The sequence below is a fragment of the Cricetulus griseus genome, chromosome 3 (genome assembly GCF_003668045.3).
Source record: "Cricetulus griseus strain 17A/GY chromosome 3, alternate assembly CriGri-PICRH-1.0, whole genome shotgun sequence".
Lineage (NCBI taxonomy): Eukaryota > Metazoa > Chordata > Mammalia > Rodentia > Cricetidae > Cricetulus > Cricetulus griseus.
Window position 1 is genome coordinate 201,044,113 of NC_048596.1, and position 15,784 is coordinate 201,059,896.

At 48.1% G+C, this 15,784-nt stretch overlaps 1 protein-coding gene across 2 annotated transcripts in view; it reads left to right on the forward strand.

Annotated features, from left to right (window-relative positions):
* Galnt2 (polypeptide N-acetylgalactosaminyltransferase 2) overlaps nucleotides 1-10,489 on the forward strand; it is a 128,473-nt gene extending 117,984 nt beyond the window's left edge. For both annotated transcript variants that reach the window (XM_027404850.2, XM_027404851.1), the window contains exons 12-16: nucleotides 684-776; nucleotides 995-1,078; nucleotides 2,190-2,316; nucleotides 5,471-5,590; nucleotides 7,983-10,489. In XM_027404850.2, the coding sequence (XP_027260651.1) occupies nucleotides 684-776; nucleotides 995-1,078; nucleotides 2,190-2,316; nucleotides 5,471-5,590; nucleotides 7,983-8,138 (580 nt within the window). In that variant the 3' untranslated portion in view covers nucleotides 8,139-10,489. The remainder of the gene's footprint in view (nucleotides 1-683; nucleotides 777-994; nucleotides 1,079-2,189; nucleotides 2,317-5,470; nucleotides 5,591-7,982) is intronic.
* Nucleotides 10,490-15,784: the final 5,295 nt, after the last annotated feature.

The window sequence follows — 15,784 nt, forward strand, 5'->3', positions numbered from 1 at the left end:
GGGAAGATGGAGGCCCCACATGGAGATGGATTTAGTAATTACAGCTCAGACAGTGTGACAGGTTCAGCATTTAAAAGGCTTTACTGCAGAGAAAAAGCTTTACCTGCAGGGTGACCACTGCCTGCCTGCCGTGCTCATTTTGGAAGAGCATGATAGGCCATGTTTCATGTAGCAGAGGGTCTGCTGGTGTCTGTGCTTACAGTGGCCCTTCCTAAGTGTTGTGGCTGCAGGCTTTCTTTATGAACCAGAGGAACCCCACACCTGGGCTACGATGTCCCCACCTCTTCATGCTGTCATTTCTAATTTTCACATGACTTCCCTCAGCCTCAGCTGAGGGCCAACTTCACTTCCCAGTGTGTTAGTGGTGCTGCATCCCCTCACACTGTGGAGGCTGGGGCGCTGGAGTCTCCTGCTGTGGCCTCCATGGCACAGCAGGGATTTTGTCTCAGGAGTGTCTGCACTGTCCTTGCAGCTTCTGCCCGGGGATACCTTGTGCTGTAGTGATTGATGGTGGTTCCATGGGCTTAAACTGAGCACCCTCCCACAGACTCTGACCTAGCTGCTGCTGCACCATGTCACACTCATGGGCACCGTCCTTATTCACACTTCAGCAGACATGCTCAGACAGGTGATTCTGGGGAAAGGATGGAGGCCACAGCTCAGGAAAGCTGATTTGTTTTCAGGAACACCCGACGGGCAGCTGAGGTCTGGATGGATGAATACAAAAACTTCTATTATGCAGCAGTGCCTTCTGCCCGAAATGTGCCCTATGGAAAGTGAGTGCTACCTGCCTGCTCCTCCTAGTGGATATGTTGGGAGCATGTGGGAGTAGCTTGCTGTGTCAACAGGGGCCTCTGCTCTTTGCCAGCAAGACCCTGGTGGGAGGTGAACAGGTCACGGGCACCAGAGCTGGACAGTCCAGTCCATGTCATACCTCCTAGGTCATGTTAGTCTCCCCGGCATTCAGAACTAAATGTATCTCCCTTTCCTCCAGTATTCAGAGCAGGCTGGAGCTCAGGAAAAAGCTGAGCTGTAAGCCTTTCAAGTGGTACCTGGACAATGTCTACCCAGAGCTAAGGTAAGTCCTGGGGCTCGAGTGTATATTGCAAAGGCTGGGAAACAAAGATGATCAGAGAGGCTGCAGAGGCCTCATGCTTGCTGGGAGACTGGGAGAGCATGTGGTCCCATCACCACAGATGCCTACAGACCCTACTCTCTTGCAGAGCTATCCTTGCTCGGTGGGAGCCTGGGAGAATCCCAAAGCACCCCTGATTTGGTTTGTCCCGTATTAAGAGGTGGACCAGCGAGGCAGAGGCTGTCTCCCCATGAGTACATTGTCTCCAGGAGTTAATTCTGCTCCTCTGTCCTCTCCCCACAGCACCCATCAGCTGTTACTGCCTTCTTAGTAAGTGTAGGATAGGATTAGTAATGATGGTGTCCCACCCACTACTGGAGGGTGAGTGACAGACACTCTGCTGAGCCTTTCCTCAACACCACTGTACCCTGTAAACTGTCAGGATCTGTATCCTAAGGGCTCCAATACCCAGTAGAACCAGTGGGCCTCTGGCAACAGGTGCTGCCAGCTCATTCTCATCTTCAAGGGCCCACCCATTAATCACTGCCACCCAGGAGAGCCAGTTAAAGTTTAGTATGACCCTTAATCAGGCAACCACGGTCTCTGGAAGGTGAGGCCAAGGTTTTGTCCCCTTCCTAAGCACACAACGCTCACTATACACCCTGTCTGCTTATGTACTGTGGACCACTTAATTCCTCACAGGCTGTGCCCTACTGGGCAAGGTCTCAGTCTGTTGAAAAATACAAAGAACCAGACCTGGCCCCTGGCAGTGGCTTTCTAAGGGACATCCAGCAAACCAACCTGTTAAACTTCTCCCATTCACAGTTACTTTTGTCATTTTGATAGGGTCCCTCACTCTGTAGCCCAAGCTGACCTCAAATTCTCAGAGACATCCTCCTTCAACCTTCTGAACATTGGAATTACAGGCATGTGCCATCATGCCTGGCCCACTTACAGTCTTAGGAACCCAGAGGCTGTAGCCATATCGTGTCAGGTGGTGATAGGAAGCTGTCTGTTTCTGCCTAATTTGAGGCTGTGTGTGTGCAGAGGAGCGGTGAACAGGAAATACAAGGTTGCAAAGGAGCCCTTAACTCTCATAGTGAATACCTTTCAGGGTTCCAGATCACCAGGACATAGCTTTTGGGGCCTTGCAGCAGGGAACCAACTGCCTGGACACATTGGGACACTTTGCTGATGGAGTCGTTGGAATTTATGAGTGTCACAATGCTGGAGGAAACCAGGTAGGTGGGCAAAATGCTTGCACCTGCAGGCCCAGAATCCTCAGCTGGAAGCCTTGGACTGCTGCGGAAAGCGCTGGCCCTGTCATCAACCTCAGAACCAGTTGAGATGCTGCAGTACCGAATGACACCTTGAGCTGCTCATCTGCTGTGTGCTGTGCTGCAGTGGTGAGGGACACACGGGTGGAAGTTGACATCAGCACCTGTTATTCAGGCTATGACTTCAGTCGTCATAGTGCTGTAGCCACTCCCACAGTACCAGACCTGCATCTGCACCCGTGTTTGTCCCTGATTAGCACGCACTTAGCTTCAGCCTTTTCAGGTGGAGGACAGTGCCTGATGGTGAAGTCCAACAGGTGTTGGGCTCCGATCCTTGACAGGCTTGGTGATTGGCACAGTTTACCACTCAGCCTGGGTGCCTCACCCCACAGGCCCAACTGGGATCCATGAGCCCCTTCCTCAGTGCTATCCATGGAACCATGTGCTGTGCTAGAAATGTTCTAGAACTGCAGCCAGCAGCCGCCCGTGCACATGATGAGCTCCTAAGATGTGCCTGCTGTGTGTGAATTGAGTCTTCAATTTTATTTAACTCTACAGAATTTAAATTCAGGATGTCATGTGTGGCTGGTGGCTAGCACTCCAGTGCTTGCAGGGGACCCAGAGGCAAAGATGACACCAGCAGTCCCTACCATGACTAAGTCCTCTTTAGGTTAATGGAGAGTGAAGCTTTTTGGGTAAAGTTAAGCTGCACGGCACTTGCAGCATGGGCTCTCATGTTTTGCAGCTCAGCCCCAGCAGCACACAGGAAATGAGAACATTAATGGCCACGCCTTTTAAGGATGGCAGCTCATAAAAACATCTCTCAAATGTTTTACAAATTCAGGTTTCTCAAGAACCCAGCACAGAGGTTGCATAGGCTGCTTGCATAGGCAAATCAGATTTTTGGAGTTCAGTGTATGGTCCTTATTAAAGTAATGAAGTACACAATACCCACATGTGATCTTCCTGGCCAACCATGGGCCTCCCAGCATCTTGCCACAATTGTCAAATGAAGACAGTCTAGAACTCTGTGCTTGGAGTGACTCTGCTGACCACAAGCATGTCTCCAGCAGTTGCCCACATATAGGTATGGTGGACATGGAATGAAGGTGGCAGGGGTCCCTGGACTTCCACATCCTAGAGCTGCAGTGTACCAGGGACACCTAGCTGCATCTCCACACCCTGGGCACATCTGGAACCAAGCACACTGGATAAATAGCAGACAAACTATGTATGAGTTTTTACTGTGTTGGCAAAATACTTAACAGCTTAGGAGAGAAAGAGTTTCTTGTGTTCACGCCTTGTGTCTGGAAGCCGACAGGAACTGAGGTCGGACTACAGAAGGGCCTACCCCCAATAACTCAAAGTCCAGTTACTTCCTGCTAATGTACACAGAGCAAATATTCCCATTTCAAGGCAGAAGTAGAGATATAACAAGGAAAGATCAGACAAAAGCCCCAGACCACTGTGCCTCCAGGCTCACTTTCTCTTCTTTCCCCAACCTCTCTGTCCTGAGCCCCCTCCTCCCACACCTTCTGCACTTCTCAGGGAGTCAGGAGACCATGCGTCCCAGTGGAAGCCCTGAAATAGAAGTTCTGTTCCCTTTAGGTTTCAATGTCTTGCTGCCACCACACTACTTGTACATTGATAGGGAGGCTTCTCTGGTGACTGTTTATCACCCTGTCCTTGTGGCCTCAAAAAGAACAGGCAATCTTTGTAGCACTTACAGAATACGTCATGCATCTTCCATTTTCCCCACTGAGGGACACAGGTCAGTGACAACCAGAGGAAAGTCAAGAAGCTCCAGGGCCTGGGCAGCTCAGTATCCCCATGGGATGCTGGGCTGACCGGCACCTCCAATTCTGGATTCTGGAGGCCCTGGGTGGGTGGCTGTTTCTCTGTGTAGCTTTGGAGCCTATCCTGGCACTTGCTCTGGAGACCAGGCTGGCCTCGAACTCTCAAAGATCCACCTGCCTCTGCCTCCCAAGTGCTAGGATTAAAGGTGTGTACCACCAACGCCCAGCAAATGGATCAGGTTCTTAAGTGGCCTTAGGAAACCTTACCTTCTGACCCTACATAGAACCTTCTACCTAGCCCTGGCCACCCATAACAGTCACTCGTTTTCTCCCCAAACTTCCGTGCTTCTACATGATCTTGTTGAGCATTAAGAGAGTGTGATTGACAGCCTTGCCTTCTGCGTGCACACGCATGTACATGTGTTTGAATTGTTAAAAACATAGGCAAGAATATTTAAATGCATTTGACCCAATTTTCTTATCTGCAGAGTAGACATACAAAGCCCTCATGCAGTTCTTGTGAAAGGCTTGAGAAAGCTTGGCATATAGCGAGAATCCAGTTAGAGGGAGCCATGCTGTGTGTTGACATGTAGATTGTTCCAGCAGAGCAATGGGACTTCGTGAGGACCGGAAGCAGGTTCCTGCAGACTTCAGCCCTGTAGATATTTGCTGAAAGCTACAATGTATCATTTATAGAGTTTTCACATAATCAACCTACATTCATAAATCTGTTTCCAAGCCATTCCAAAACAGTGTGAGAGGAATTGTGGGTGAGAGCAGGACCATTGACCCTGATCTCTAGCTTGCATTTGAAACTAAAATACTTAATATGGTTCTTCTTGATTACTGTTTGGTAGCTTTTCTTGGTGTTTTGTTTAGTCACATTTCTTGATGTGGTTCATTTTTGTTACTATATTAATGTCACTTTATCACTATACTAAAGCCTTTTCTTGCTGCTCTGACCAAATACTTGACAGAAACAACTTGAGGGTGGGTTTATTTTGACTCCTGGAATGAGAGTACAGTCAGTCCGTCATGACTTGGGTGGCTTGCCAGCATGCATGTCTTGCAACTGAGGCTGCAGGAGTGTGAAGTTCCACAGCCTCCCAGAACAGAGTCACCAGCTGGGGCCAACATGTTTAGACACATTTGCCACCAAAACATAGCAGTTCCCAAGGCAAGCTTAGCAGCCAGGTGGTGTAGGTTTGTGCCTCGGCTGGGGGCAGCTGGCTGCCTCTGAGTTAGCCCTAGGGTCCAGAGTCAGGTGTCCCAGATGATTGCACTTTGACTTGAGGCGTGCCTCTGACTGTGCTCTCTCCCAGGAATGGGCCTTGACAAAGGAGAAGTCAGTGAAGCACATGGACCTATGCCTTACTGTGGTGGACCGTTCACCTGGCTCACTCATCAGGCTGCAGGGATGCCGGGAGAATGACAGCAGACAGGTGGGTCACTCGGGAACAAGGTGGCAGGGGTCCCAGGCTTTCATGGTGTTCAGTGACAAGGGCCCCATGCTCATCTACCTCACACCTAAAGTCCAATTGCTATCATCCATACACTGGGGGTCTCATGTCACATCGTCCCAGCTTCCTTTCCTTCCTCACACCACAGAGCATTTAACAAAAACATTAACTACTTGTTTTTCCTGTTTAACTTTACAAAATTCTAATCTGAATGGTTAAACAGATGAGCCATGCAAGCACACAGACTCAGTAGTAGTCACCCACATTCCACAGAAAACAGGCTTTGGGGCCTTAAATCTGAGCCTCTCCATGGCTCGCCATATGTAGTATGACATTTTCCTGAAGTCCAGGGCCACATCAGCCTCTTCAGCTCCCTGTCAGCCTATCATAAAGGGAGCAGCAGCTCACCCACAGTGCCCTGGACTGCATGGCTAAGAGTCAGGAGGTACATTTATGTCTTATTCGGGATCACAGAGTCTTAACCCTGGTGAGAGTTGAGGAGCCTCTCTGTATATTGCTTCTAACATTGGGTCAGAGCTTACTGGAAGCCTTGGAAGCTGGTCTTGTCTGGCATACTCCCTGGGAATCTTGAACACACCACCTGTCTAAGCCCTAGTGTGATAGCTGGTATTAGCAACAGCAGTGCAGGCAGGCCCTTCTAGCCTACTACAGGAGGAGTCAGCTAGTCTTCTATAGTTCCTCCCTATGGAACTATGATGAATGGAGAAACTGAGGCATGAGGGCATGCCACAGCTAAGCCACCTTCCATCCACCTGATTGCACAAAAAAGCAGCAGAGGCCCAATTTCCCCATCCACCACCTCTAGGAGTGGGGGCACAGCCGTCATCCAGTTCCTGTTTAGATCTGAGGTATCAGAGAACTGTTTACAAAGGGTTCTCTCTCCTTAGTCCATCTCCAGAGTGCTGCTCCCATCTCTGGGTGCCCTGTCCTTATCTGCAGAACCCGAGCCTACCCTGTGCTCACTCTAAACAGTGGTCTCTGTTGGTTCAGTTGTACAATTTGAGCCATACCCTATAGGATAAGATTGTGAATGCTGAGCCCGGAAAACCACTGTCCCCTGCACCCAAACACATCCAGGTTGGCATGGAGGATAGTTTCTGGCCACAGCCCAAGTGCTCCTGAAGTGGCTTTGTCATAAGGCAGTGCTAAAGTGAGACTTTAATCTGGTGTCCAAAACTTTAAAAAAGAAAACAAGTCATTACTGTAAGGGTTGATAAAAACACCTGTGCCAGTGTTATTCTTGGGGTCCCTAACTGAGCTTCTAAGACAGGGAAGGCTACACTTGGTCCTTCTGGGTGGTGAGTACAGTTTCTGGATGGAAGAACAGCTTCAGTAAATCCACCACACTACTGGATCCCATCAGATAGCTACCAGTACTGAGGACCACCTTTCAGGGACATCTGTGACTTCATTATTTTCTTAGCACCCTCTGTCTAGTTGATGCTTCAACCTATGACAGACAGGGTCCCCCCCAGGACCCATACTCTTTGTCAGGCAGCGCAAAGGACTTGGCAGACCCAAGCATGCTTTCCATGACAATGCAGGGGACATGAGAAAGCTGACAGTGTCAAGGACTAGGAGGGAATGAGAAGGTGCAGGTGGCAGAGCCTCTCTCAGGCTGTGCTTGCCCTCGATTCCCACTGTTGGCACAGAATCTGAGTGAGCAGGTGGAAGATAATCAGGAGGGTCAAGAGAGTGCTCCCATCACCCATGCTTTGGAGGGTCAGCCTCATGCTGGAGGTTGCACTTTGCTGCCCCACCCCCACCCCGTCTGCTGGTGAGAGGCAGCTCCTTGGCATGTCTCAGTGTGGTGGCCTTACCATTTGACCAGTAAGAACATTGGGTTTCCAGGCACATGTGTGTCTGTGCATCTGCACAGTCGAAAGGGGAGAGAAGGAAAGAGTGAGAAAATTTAGTTCCACAGTGTCAGTAGAGTTTTCAGAAATACTTACTCCAAGGAACTTCAGTGCATGCATAAAAAATTAATCGGGGCCATGGAGCTGTGGGGAGAAAAAGAAAAGTGTGTTATTTAAACCAAAACATAAACGTTTAAATAGAACATTTACATTTCTTGCTAAACAATAGGACAAGGGCACCTCAGACTTCTTTGTGCCTGGCAGAGTGGGTTGGTGGACTTACTGGCTATGACTGGTTCTAGTGTGCTGGCATTCACAGGAGCATCGTTACAGTAACCGATGCCCCAGCAGTAGCACATTGAGAACGCAGCATGCAGGGCAGTGGGGACTCCTGAGCAGAGAAAGACTGTACAAATAGCAGGTGTGTGCCGAGAGTAGCTCGCAACCCCATACTGCCTTACACGCCTCTACCCTTGCTGTGCTCCTGTCTGTTGCAGAAGTGGGAGCAGATCGAGGGCAACTCCAAGCTGCGGCATGTGGGCAGCAACCTGTGCCTGGATAGCCGCACGGCCAAGAGCGGAGGCCTGAGCGTGGAGGTGTGCGGCCCGGCCCTGTCGCAGCAGTGGAAATTCTCACTCAACCTGCAGCAATAAGAGGCCCCAAGGGCTCGCCGTCCACCTGCACACCGGCCCAGTTTGGTGATCACCATTATGTTTCTGAAACTTTCCGCAAAACTAAATACCTCAGTGTTCCATCATGGTGTGAAAGTCTTAAGTCTCAAGTCTTCAGCGAGGCATAAGCTGGGCTGACAGCTGTGCGGAAGAGGAAATGAGCCCCTGGGGCTCAGGACAGAGGGTCCCTCCCAAGGCTGGAATCCTCTGCCTCCTGCTTTCTACCTTCTGCTCACTCCCCAGCAGAGGAACAGCCCAGTGCTGGCCGGAACAAGTGGACAAGCAGTAAACATGTTTATACTGAGGACAGAGGGAGCAGGAGCAGCTGCCCTCACAGCAAGAACTCAAAAATCTCCATTTTGTTTTTTTACTCATCCAAAATCATGTGTGTGAACCAGGCATGGTGGCCAATGCCTGTAATCCGTCACTCAGGAGGCTGAGGCAGGCAAGACGCTGTCTAAGGGGGGGAAAAAAGTGATTTCCACAAAGCCGACCTTTCCTTGCAGATTTCCGTGTTTATCCCTGTCCTTGTACCTCTGGGCCAGCTGCCCTCCCAGCCACTTCCCCTCTTCCCCTGACGTACTTGCTGTATTTGAATATGAACTTTCCTACGAGTGGGACACTCAACAGAGATACATATAAAGAGAATGGCGGTCAGTTCCCTATGCTTTCCCTACATCACCATCGTGAACCCCACAGCGCAGCTCGGCCATGCAGAGGGGCCTGCATTCCCAGAGCCAAAGGTGACATCACTGTCTCTGGAACCTCACCAGCCAGTCCACGCTGCTCTGCCAGGTGCAGACGTCCCTGAACCACTGGCCCCAGCCCATAAGCATCAATGTTTAACTTCAACAAGGGAGTTGCGGCTGGGTTAGAAAGTCCACTTTGTGCCCATTGTCATCTATAAACCTAAATAGGTTACCTCTTTGGCAAGTTATTACTTTGGAGTTTTCTTTTAAAAATTAGATTTCTTTTCTTTAGGAAAACTCAGTCCCACAGCTTCTAACTAATGTGAGCCAATAGGACCCCACTGCCTTGTGACAGACCAGGGACACTGGACAGCTGTCACATGCTATCCCAAGGTTCATAGTGGCTTGAGGCCCCATATGTTGGGTCTTTGGCACTAACTGAGCTGCCGGCAGAGCACAGAGGGCCAGCCCTTTAGCATGTGGGTGAACCCCACATTGTCTGCAGCCCTGGAACAGGTGATACCCCCAGGTAGATCCACAGGCTGGTGCAGGAACTGTGGGTAGAGTTAGGACCACAGGACCTGTGCATTCACATGGTGGACCCAGGCATATGTCAGCCACAGAGGCAGCCTGGATGTCTGCCTTGTAGGGCTGCAAGCGTCACATGCGCACATCTCAGGTGTCCCAGAGATCACAGGAACCATAGCGTTTCAGGCGGTCAGAGGGCCTACAAGTGAATGCTCTGCTTCAAACCTGTACCAAAAGGGGGCATGGCTAGTTATCTTCTACTTGAGGAGTTCCATGTGTGTGCACACCATGACCACGGGCCCTCTGTGAAGGGCTGGCCAGGTGCTGACCCTCTGTCTTTTTAACCCCTGCCAAGCAGCCAAAAAAAAAAAAAAAAAAAAGATGCATTATAACAGACAGGGTGCCCTTGTGTCTGGTCAAGTCCACACATGTCCACCTTCCATGGTAGGCTCTGAGGAATGTCACTCACAGGTACAGGTGCAAGGCTGTCAAGGACAAGGCAGGAGCTTGCTGGAGTACAGTCCAAGCATAATCCACACTGTTAAGCCTGACACCTCTGCACTACTTTTATCAGAGTGAGAACCGCAGATGTGAAGCAACAGGGCTGTGTCTAAGAAGGTGTGCAGGTGGAGCTTCCCACCCACACACCTGCACCCCGCCCCCCTGTGCCCTCATCACCTTTGTACCATCTGATTGTCTGGCCACCAGGGTACCACTCAGCCCGGCTCTGAAAAAAGAGGGACTGGGCAAGGCCCTGCGGTGAGCCATGTTTACATGACAGTGTGCCAAAGTGACTCGCCGTGCTTGCATTGTTTTGTAGTCATCGGGGCTATCCCACCCTCCCACTCCTGTTTTTAAAACTAAAAACTCCCAGGAGCCCTGGGCACACGCAGGCAAAGGTGGTCGTCTCTGTGGTGGTCCTTGAGTCTCTGCGAAGCTGAAAATGATGCTATCTGTGAGTATGTTTTGCAAATTCAAAATATAGTTTGGTAATTTTTTTTCCAGTTAATTTTTAAAAAGAACTGCTGTACAGAGCTTGTACTTTGTCCATTTTATAGATGGAAACCATCCTTGAAATTGTTTAACTTAAATAAAGAGAGGATACTTTATAGATAATGACAGCTGTTGTCTCTTGTGGGCTCTGTAAGGTGTGGACCAGGCAGAAGGCTGGGATCCAGATCTTGCTTCTGGGCCCCTCCACTATCATTTCTCCTCACTCGCTTAAAACATACCTCTAGTGCTGTGCCTGCTATTGTCTGCTTGTTCTCATCATAACAGCAGAATGGAGCAGTTAGGCTCTGCCAGGCTCCTGCTCAGCCCCTTCAATGCCTTTCCTTACTGGTGGTAAGAAAAAGCTGGTGATAGGAGCGGGGACTGGCCTAAAGGTGCCCTGACCCCGTGCGGCCCATTTTCAGTAATCTGCACTGGACACTTGACTCTCGCCCTCTAAGAACCAAATTTTTTTACTCTTAAGTATTTCAGATGCTCACCAGCCATCTGTGGCCGTACCATCCATCCCAGCCTGGCACATGCCTCCTAGCATACCTTTGTGTGACTACATATCCAGGAACATAAACACCAGCCAGTGGTCTTGGAGTTTGGTCCAAGATAAGGCAATGAAGGACTGAGCAGGAAATGCCTGACCCTTCTGAGACCAGAGTGCTTTCACTTCATTAGTTCAGACACCAAAGTTTGGCTCTGTGACCATCTGAGAGGCAAAGGCATTAATGTATAACTTGGCGATGTCCCAGGACCTTGGAGTGTCTGAAGAGACTCTAAACCACATTTCTAAAAGGCTCCCATCCCTGAATCTAGCCTGGGTACTAGAAGGAGGGTTGCAGGATGCATATACAGGAGGCCCCAGTTAGCCTTAGAGCCAGACACAGAATTCAACTGTGTTAGACTTTGTAACATGATAGCCATGGGGTGGTTTCTCTCAGGGCATTTCAGTGAGGCTCTGAAAAGGCTTGGGCCTTGGAGGAACATGGGAGGAGTTCTTGGGATCACCACTAGGAGGCCTGTGGAATTTGGAGAAACTGACTGTAGATCACTGAGGGACATCCCAGAAGTCCCCTTGTTACCCTTGAGCTGGAGAGATCTCTTGGAACCACATCACCTAAAGTAGTTCAAATAAAGATGTTCACTATCTTGTATTACAAGAAACCCTGAGACTGGATTTCAGTTCAGTTATGGGCTCAACACTGAGCAAGCTGCCTGCTCTCTCTACCCCATTGCCATGGCATAGGACAGACACCTCTGACAGCGAATCATGCTACTCCTACATGGGTTTCCTTGCCTAGAGGCAGGATGTGGGGCTCAGGATCTTGGGAAGGAGATGGGCAACTACCTCCTGTGTGTCCTTGTCAGGGGACAGAAAAGGGACACTGTTTGCTGAGCCAGCCTGTCAAGCCTACCCTTGTTGGAAGGATTCGGGCCACAGTAGGATGAATGGAGTGATGACATGGTCTTGAATCTTGGGAGGGTGGCTGCTGGCCTATGGAGCCCCTTCCCTTCCTGTCCTTGGTTTCCCTGGTACCTGTAGGCAGCTCAGGGCTCCCCTCAGGAGGGTTTCAAATGAAAAAAGTACATTGTAGCAGATCACAAAGTAACCAGTCATACCAAGGAGCTGTTACCAGCTGATAATCAGCTCACTGGGTAAGGATGTCCCATCTCTGCTGCTGTGATTCCAAAGCAGCCATGCACATAAATTGCACGGAAATCTGCAATAATGAATGTGATGAAAATAGCCGATTTAAAAAACAAAAGCAGAGATGATGGCCCCTGTCTGCAAACTTGAGTCATAATAGAACAAAATTCTGTTTCTGGCAGAAGTCATGATAAGGAAAGGAAAACATCAAGGTTCTCAGAAGCACCTTGGTGCAGTGCGAGTTTTCCTTGTCTGAGCTACACACAGTGCCCGGTGTGGCATCTCTCAGCATCCAAGCAGTCTCTGTTGGTGAATGTGACTTCCCATCTCTGCCTTTCAGAGGTGGGCTTAATTTTAGATACTCCCTTGCTTTGATACAAGGATGCTAAATGTGTCTAGCCTGTGAGTGGTAGATCAAGTGAGAATGGTCCTTGAAAATAGGCGGCACCATTGGCTCTGGTAGAATAAAAGATGACTTCTCGGGAGCTAGGACTCTCCCATATTGTGTGCTGGCACAGGAGCTCTAGACTCTCTGGCCCTTGGGTTCCAGAACTTTCCCAGAAACCCCTGGTCCCCAAGCCTGTGAACATGAACTAAGTCACACCCCAGGACTCTGATTTGCAAATAGCTGGTGTAGGTCTTCTCCACCTCCACCATCAGGTGAGCTGCCTTGCCTGTGTTCCCTCATGTATGTACCTATTGGTCTGTCTAAGAAACCCTGACAGGCACCAGTGAGTACCCAACTTGTGTTTTTATTGACATATCTGTTGGCAGGTGCTATAGGCAATGGGGTCAGCTGAGCCAAGCAGAAATGTAAAGGAAGGCCCTCTGATAACCCCAGACTACCCACAGATGGAGCCCAGAGCACAGGGCTGGGGGGCCTGCATTATAGCTAGCTGTCTTGTCTCCACCTTGGAACTGCATAGGAAGTGACCTGGGCAAGAGAGAGAACAAGACCCCAGAATAAAGAAAGAAAAAGACCAAAAGTCACTCCAATGCCCAGCCCCACCCACCTCATAATCCTCCCCATGGCCAGCCCTTTGCTACAACTCCAGCAGATTCCATAGGCACAGGTACAGTCCACACCAGTCAGAAGAACAGGACGGTACACTGGATGTAGGCACTCAAACCCCCATTAACCTCAGCTGAGACACCCTATGAGACCTGAAGACCTGCCAATCACTAGAACCCTTGCCCATTCAGTCCAGAAGACAATCAAGGAAACAGATAATAAAGGAGCAAAACACCCATCCAACAAGACAACACAAGAATGAATACCCAGAGCTATAATCATTCCAACACCGATGCATAAATGCCAGTGCAAGAATACATTCAGTAACAAAAAGGGCAATATGGTACCACCAGAACCCAGTGATCCTACAACAGCAAGACCTGAACATTTCAACGCAGCTGAATCACAAGAAAATGACCTTAATTGTAGGGAAACACTGTAGCCCCACCTCCTAGTAGCCCCGACAGGTGTGCCGGGACACGCCCATAAGGGCGTGGTCAGGGGAGGTCCAAGATGACCCAGGGACAATTCTTAAGGGACCACGTACATGAATAGCCCTTCTCTCTGGTCATGCTAGCTTGTGAGCTCTGGGCATGCTCTGGCTTGTGTTTGGGCTGGTGTTTATTTGAATAAAGAAATCTTAGCCTTTGTGGACTATGGATCATCTTTGAGTACATGCACCATGGAATAATCAACACTTAATTTTATGAAGATGATAGAGGCCCTTAAAGAGGAAATGAAAAACTCCCTTAAAGAAATCAAGGAAAAAATAAAAAATTGGAAGAAGTCAATAAATCCCTTAAAGAAAACCAAGAAAAAGCAATCAAACAGGTAAAGGAAATAGTTCAAGACTTGAAAACTGAAATAGAAGCAACAAAGAAAACAGAAACCAAGAGAATTCTGGAAATGGAAAATCTGGGTAAGTGAACAGGAACTACAGATGCAAGGCATAAACAACAGAATACGAGAGAGATGGAAGAGAGATCTCAGGTGTTGAAGATATGCTAGATGAAATAGATTCATCACTCAAAAGGAAATGTTAAATCCAACAAAATTCCTAACACAAAGCATTCAGGAAATCTGGGACACCAAGAAGAGACCAAACCTGAGAATAATAGGAATAGACGGAGGACACCAGCTCAAATGCATAGAAAACATATTCATAGATGAAAACTTTCCCAACCTAAGGAACGACATGCCTATAAAGATACAAGAAACTTACAGAACACCAAATAGACTGGAAAAAAACATTCCTTCACCACATAATAATCAAAACACTAAACATACAAAATAAAGAAAATTAAGAGCTGCAAAGGAAAAAGTAACACATAAAGGCAGACCTATCAGAACTACATATGACTTCTCAATGGAGACACTAAAAGCCAGAAGGTCCTGGACAGACATTCTGCAGACACTAAGAGACCACAGATACCAGGCCAGACTACTATTCCCAGCAAAGCTTTCAATCACCATAGACAGAAAAAAAAACAAGATATCCATGATAAAACCACATTTAAACAATACCTATCCACAAATCTAGCCCTACAGAAAGTAGTAGAAGGAAAGTTCCAACTCAAGGAAGTTAGCTGCACCCACAAAAAACACAGGCAATATATAATCTCACACCAGCAAACCCAAAGAAGGAAAACACACACACACATCAAAACAACAAGAATTAACAATCACTTGTCATTAATATCCCTAAATATCGATGGACTCAATTCAATAAAAAGATACACGCTAAAAGAATGGATATGAAAACAGGATCCATCCTGCTGCATACAAGAAACACCGCAACTTCAAAGACAGACATTAATTACCTCAGAGTAAAGTGTTGGGAAAAGATTTCCTAATCAAATGGACATAAGAAGCAAGCTGGTGTTGCTATCCTAATATCTAACAAAATAGACTTCAAACTAAAATTAGTGAAAAGAGATGGAGAAAGACGTTTCATAGTCAAAGGAAAATCCATCAAGATGAAGTCTCAACTCTGAACATCTATGCCCCCAAATACAAGGGCACCCACATTTGTAAAAGAAACATTACTAAAGCTTAAATCACACACCAAACCCCACACATAAATAGTGGGAGACTTCAACACTCCACTCTCACCAATGCACAAGTCTGCCAAATAGAAACTTTACAGAGAAACAAAGGAACTAACATGTTATAATTCAAATGGACTTAAAAGTCTTACAAACTCATGGAAACTGAACAATCCTCAACTGAATTACCAGCAGGGCAAGAAATAAATAATGAAATCAAAGACTTCCTAGAATTCAATGAAAATGAATGCACACCATACCCAAACTTATGGAACACAATGAAAGCAGTTCTAAGAGGAAAGTTCGTAGCACTAACTTCCTACACCAAGAATTTGGAGAAATCTCACACTAGCTACTTAATAGCACACCTGAAAGCTCTAGAACAAAAAGAAGCAAACATACCCAGAAGGAATAGATGGCAGGAAATAATCAAACTCAGGTGTAAATGGAGTTCTTAATTGGTCTAGATAAAAAGCTGGAGTCAGATATAGAGGGAAATGCTGAGAGATCAGAGAGGAGCAAGCCATAGTGAAGGGACCAGCCCCCTTTCCGGCAGCCGTGACAGTAACACGTGCTTGCTATGACCTTTGGTCACTAAGAGGTCAGATGCCTGCCTCGTGGCAAGGAGCCAATCAGAAGTTAGCTTTACGGCTCTGGGTGTACTTTATGGATAAGTGCACAGCAATGACGCCCAGAGCATAGCAACC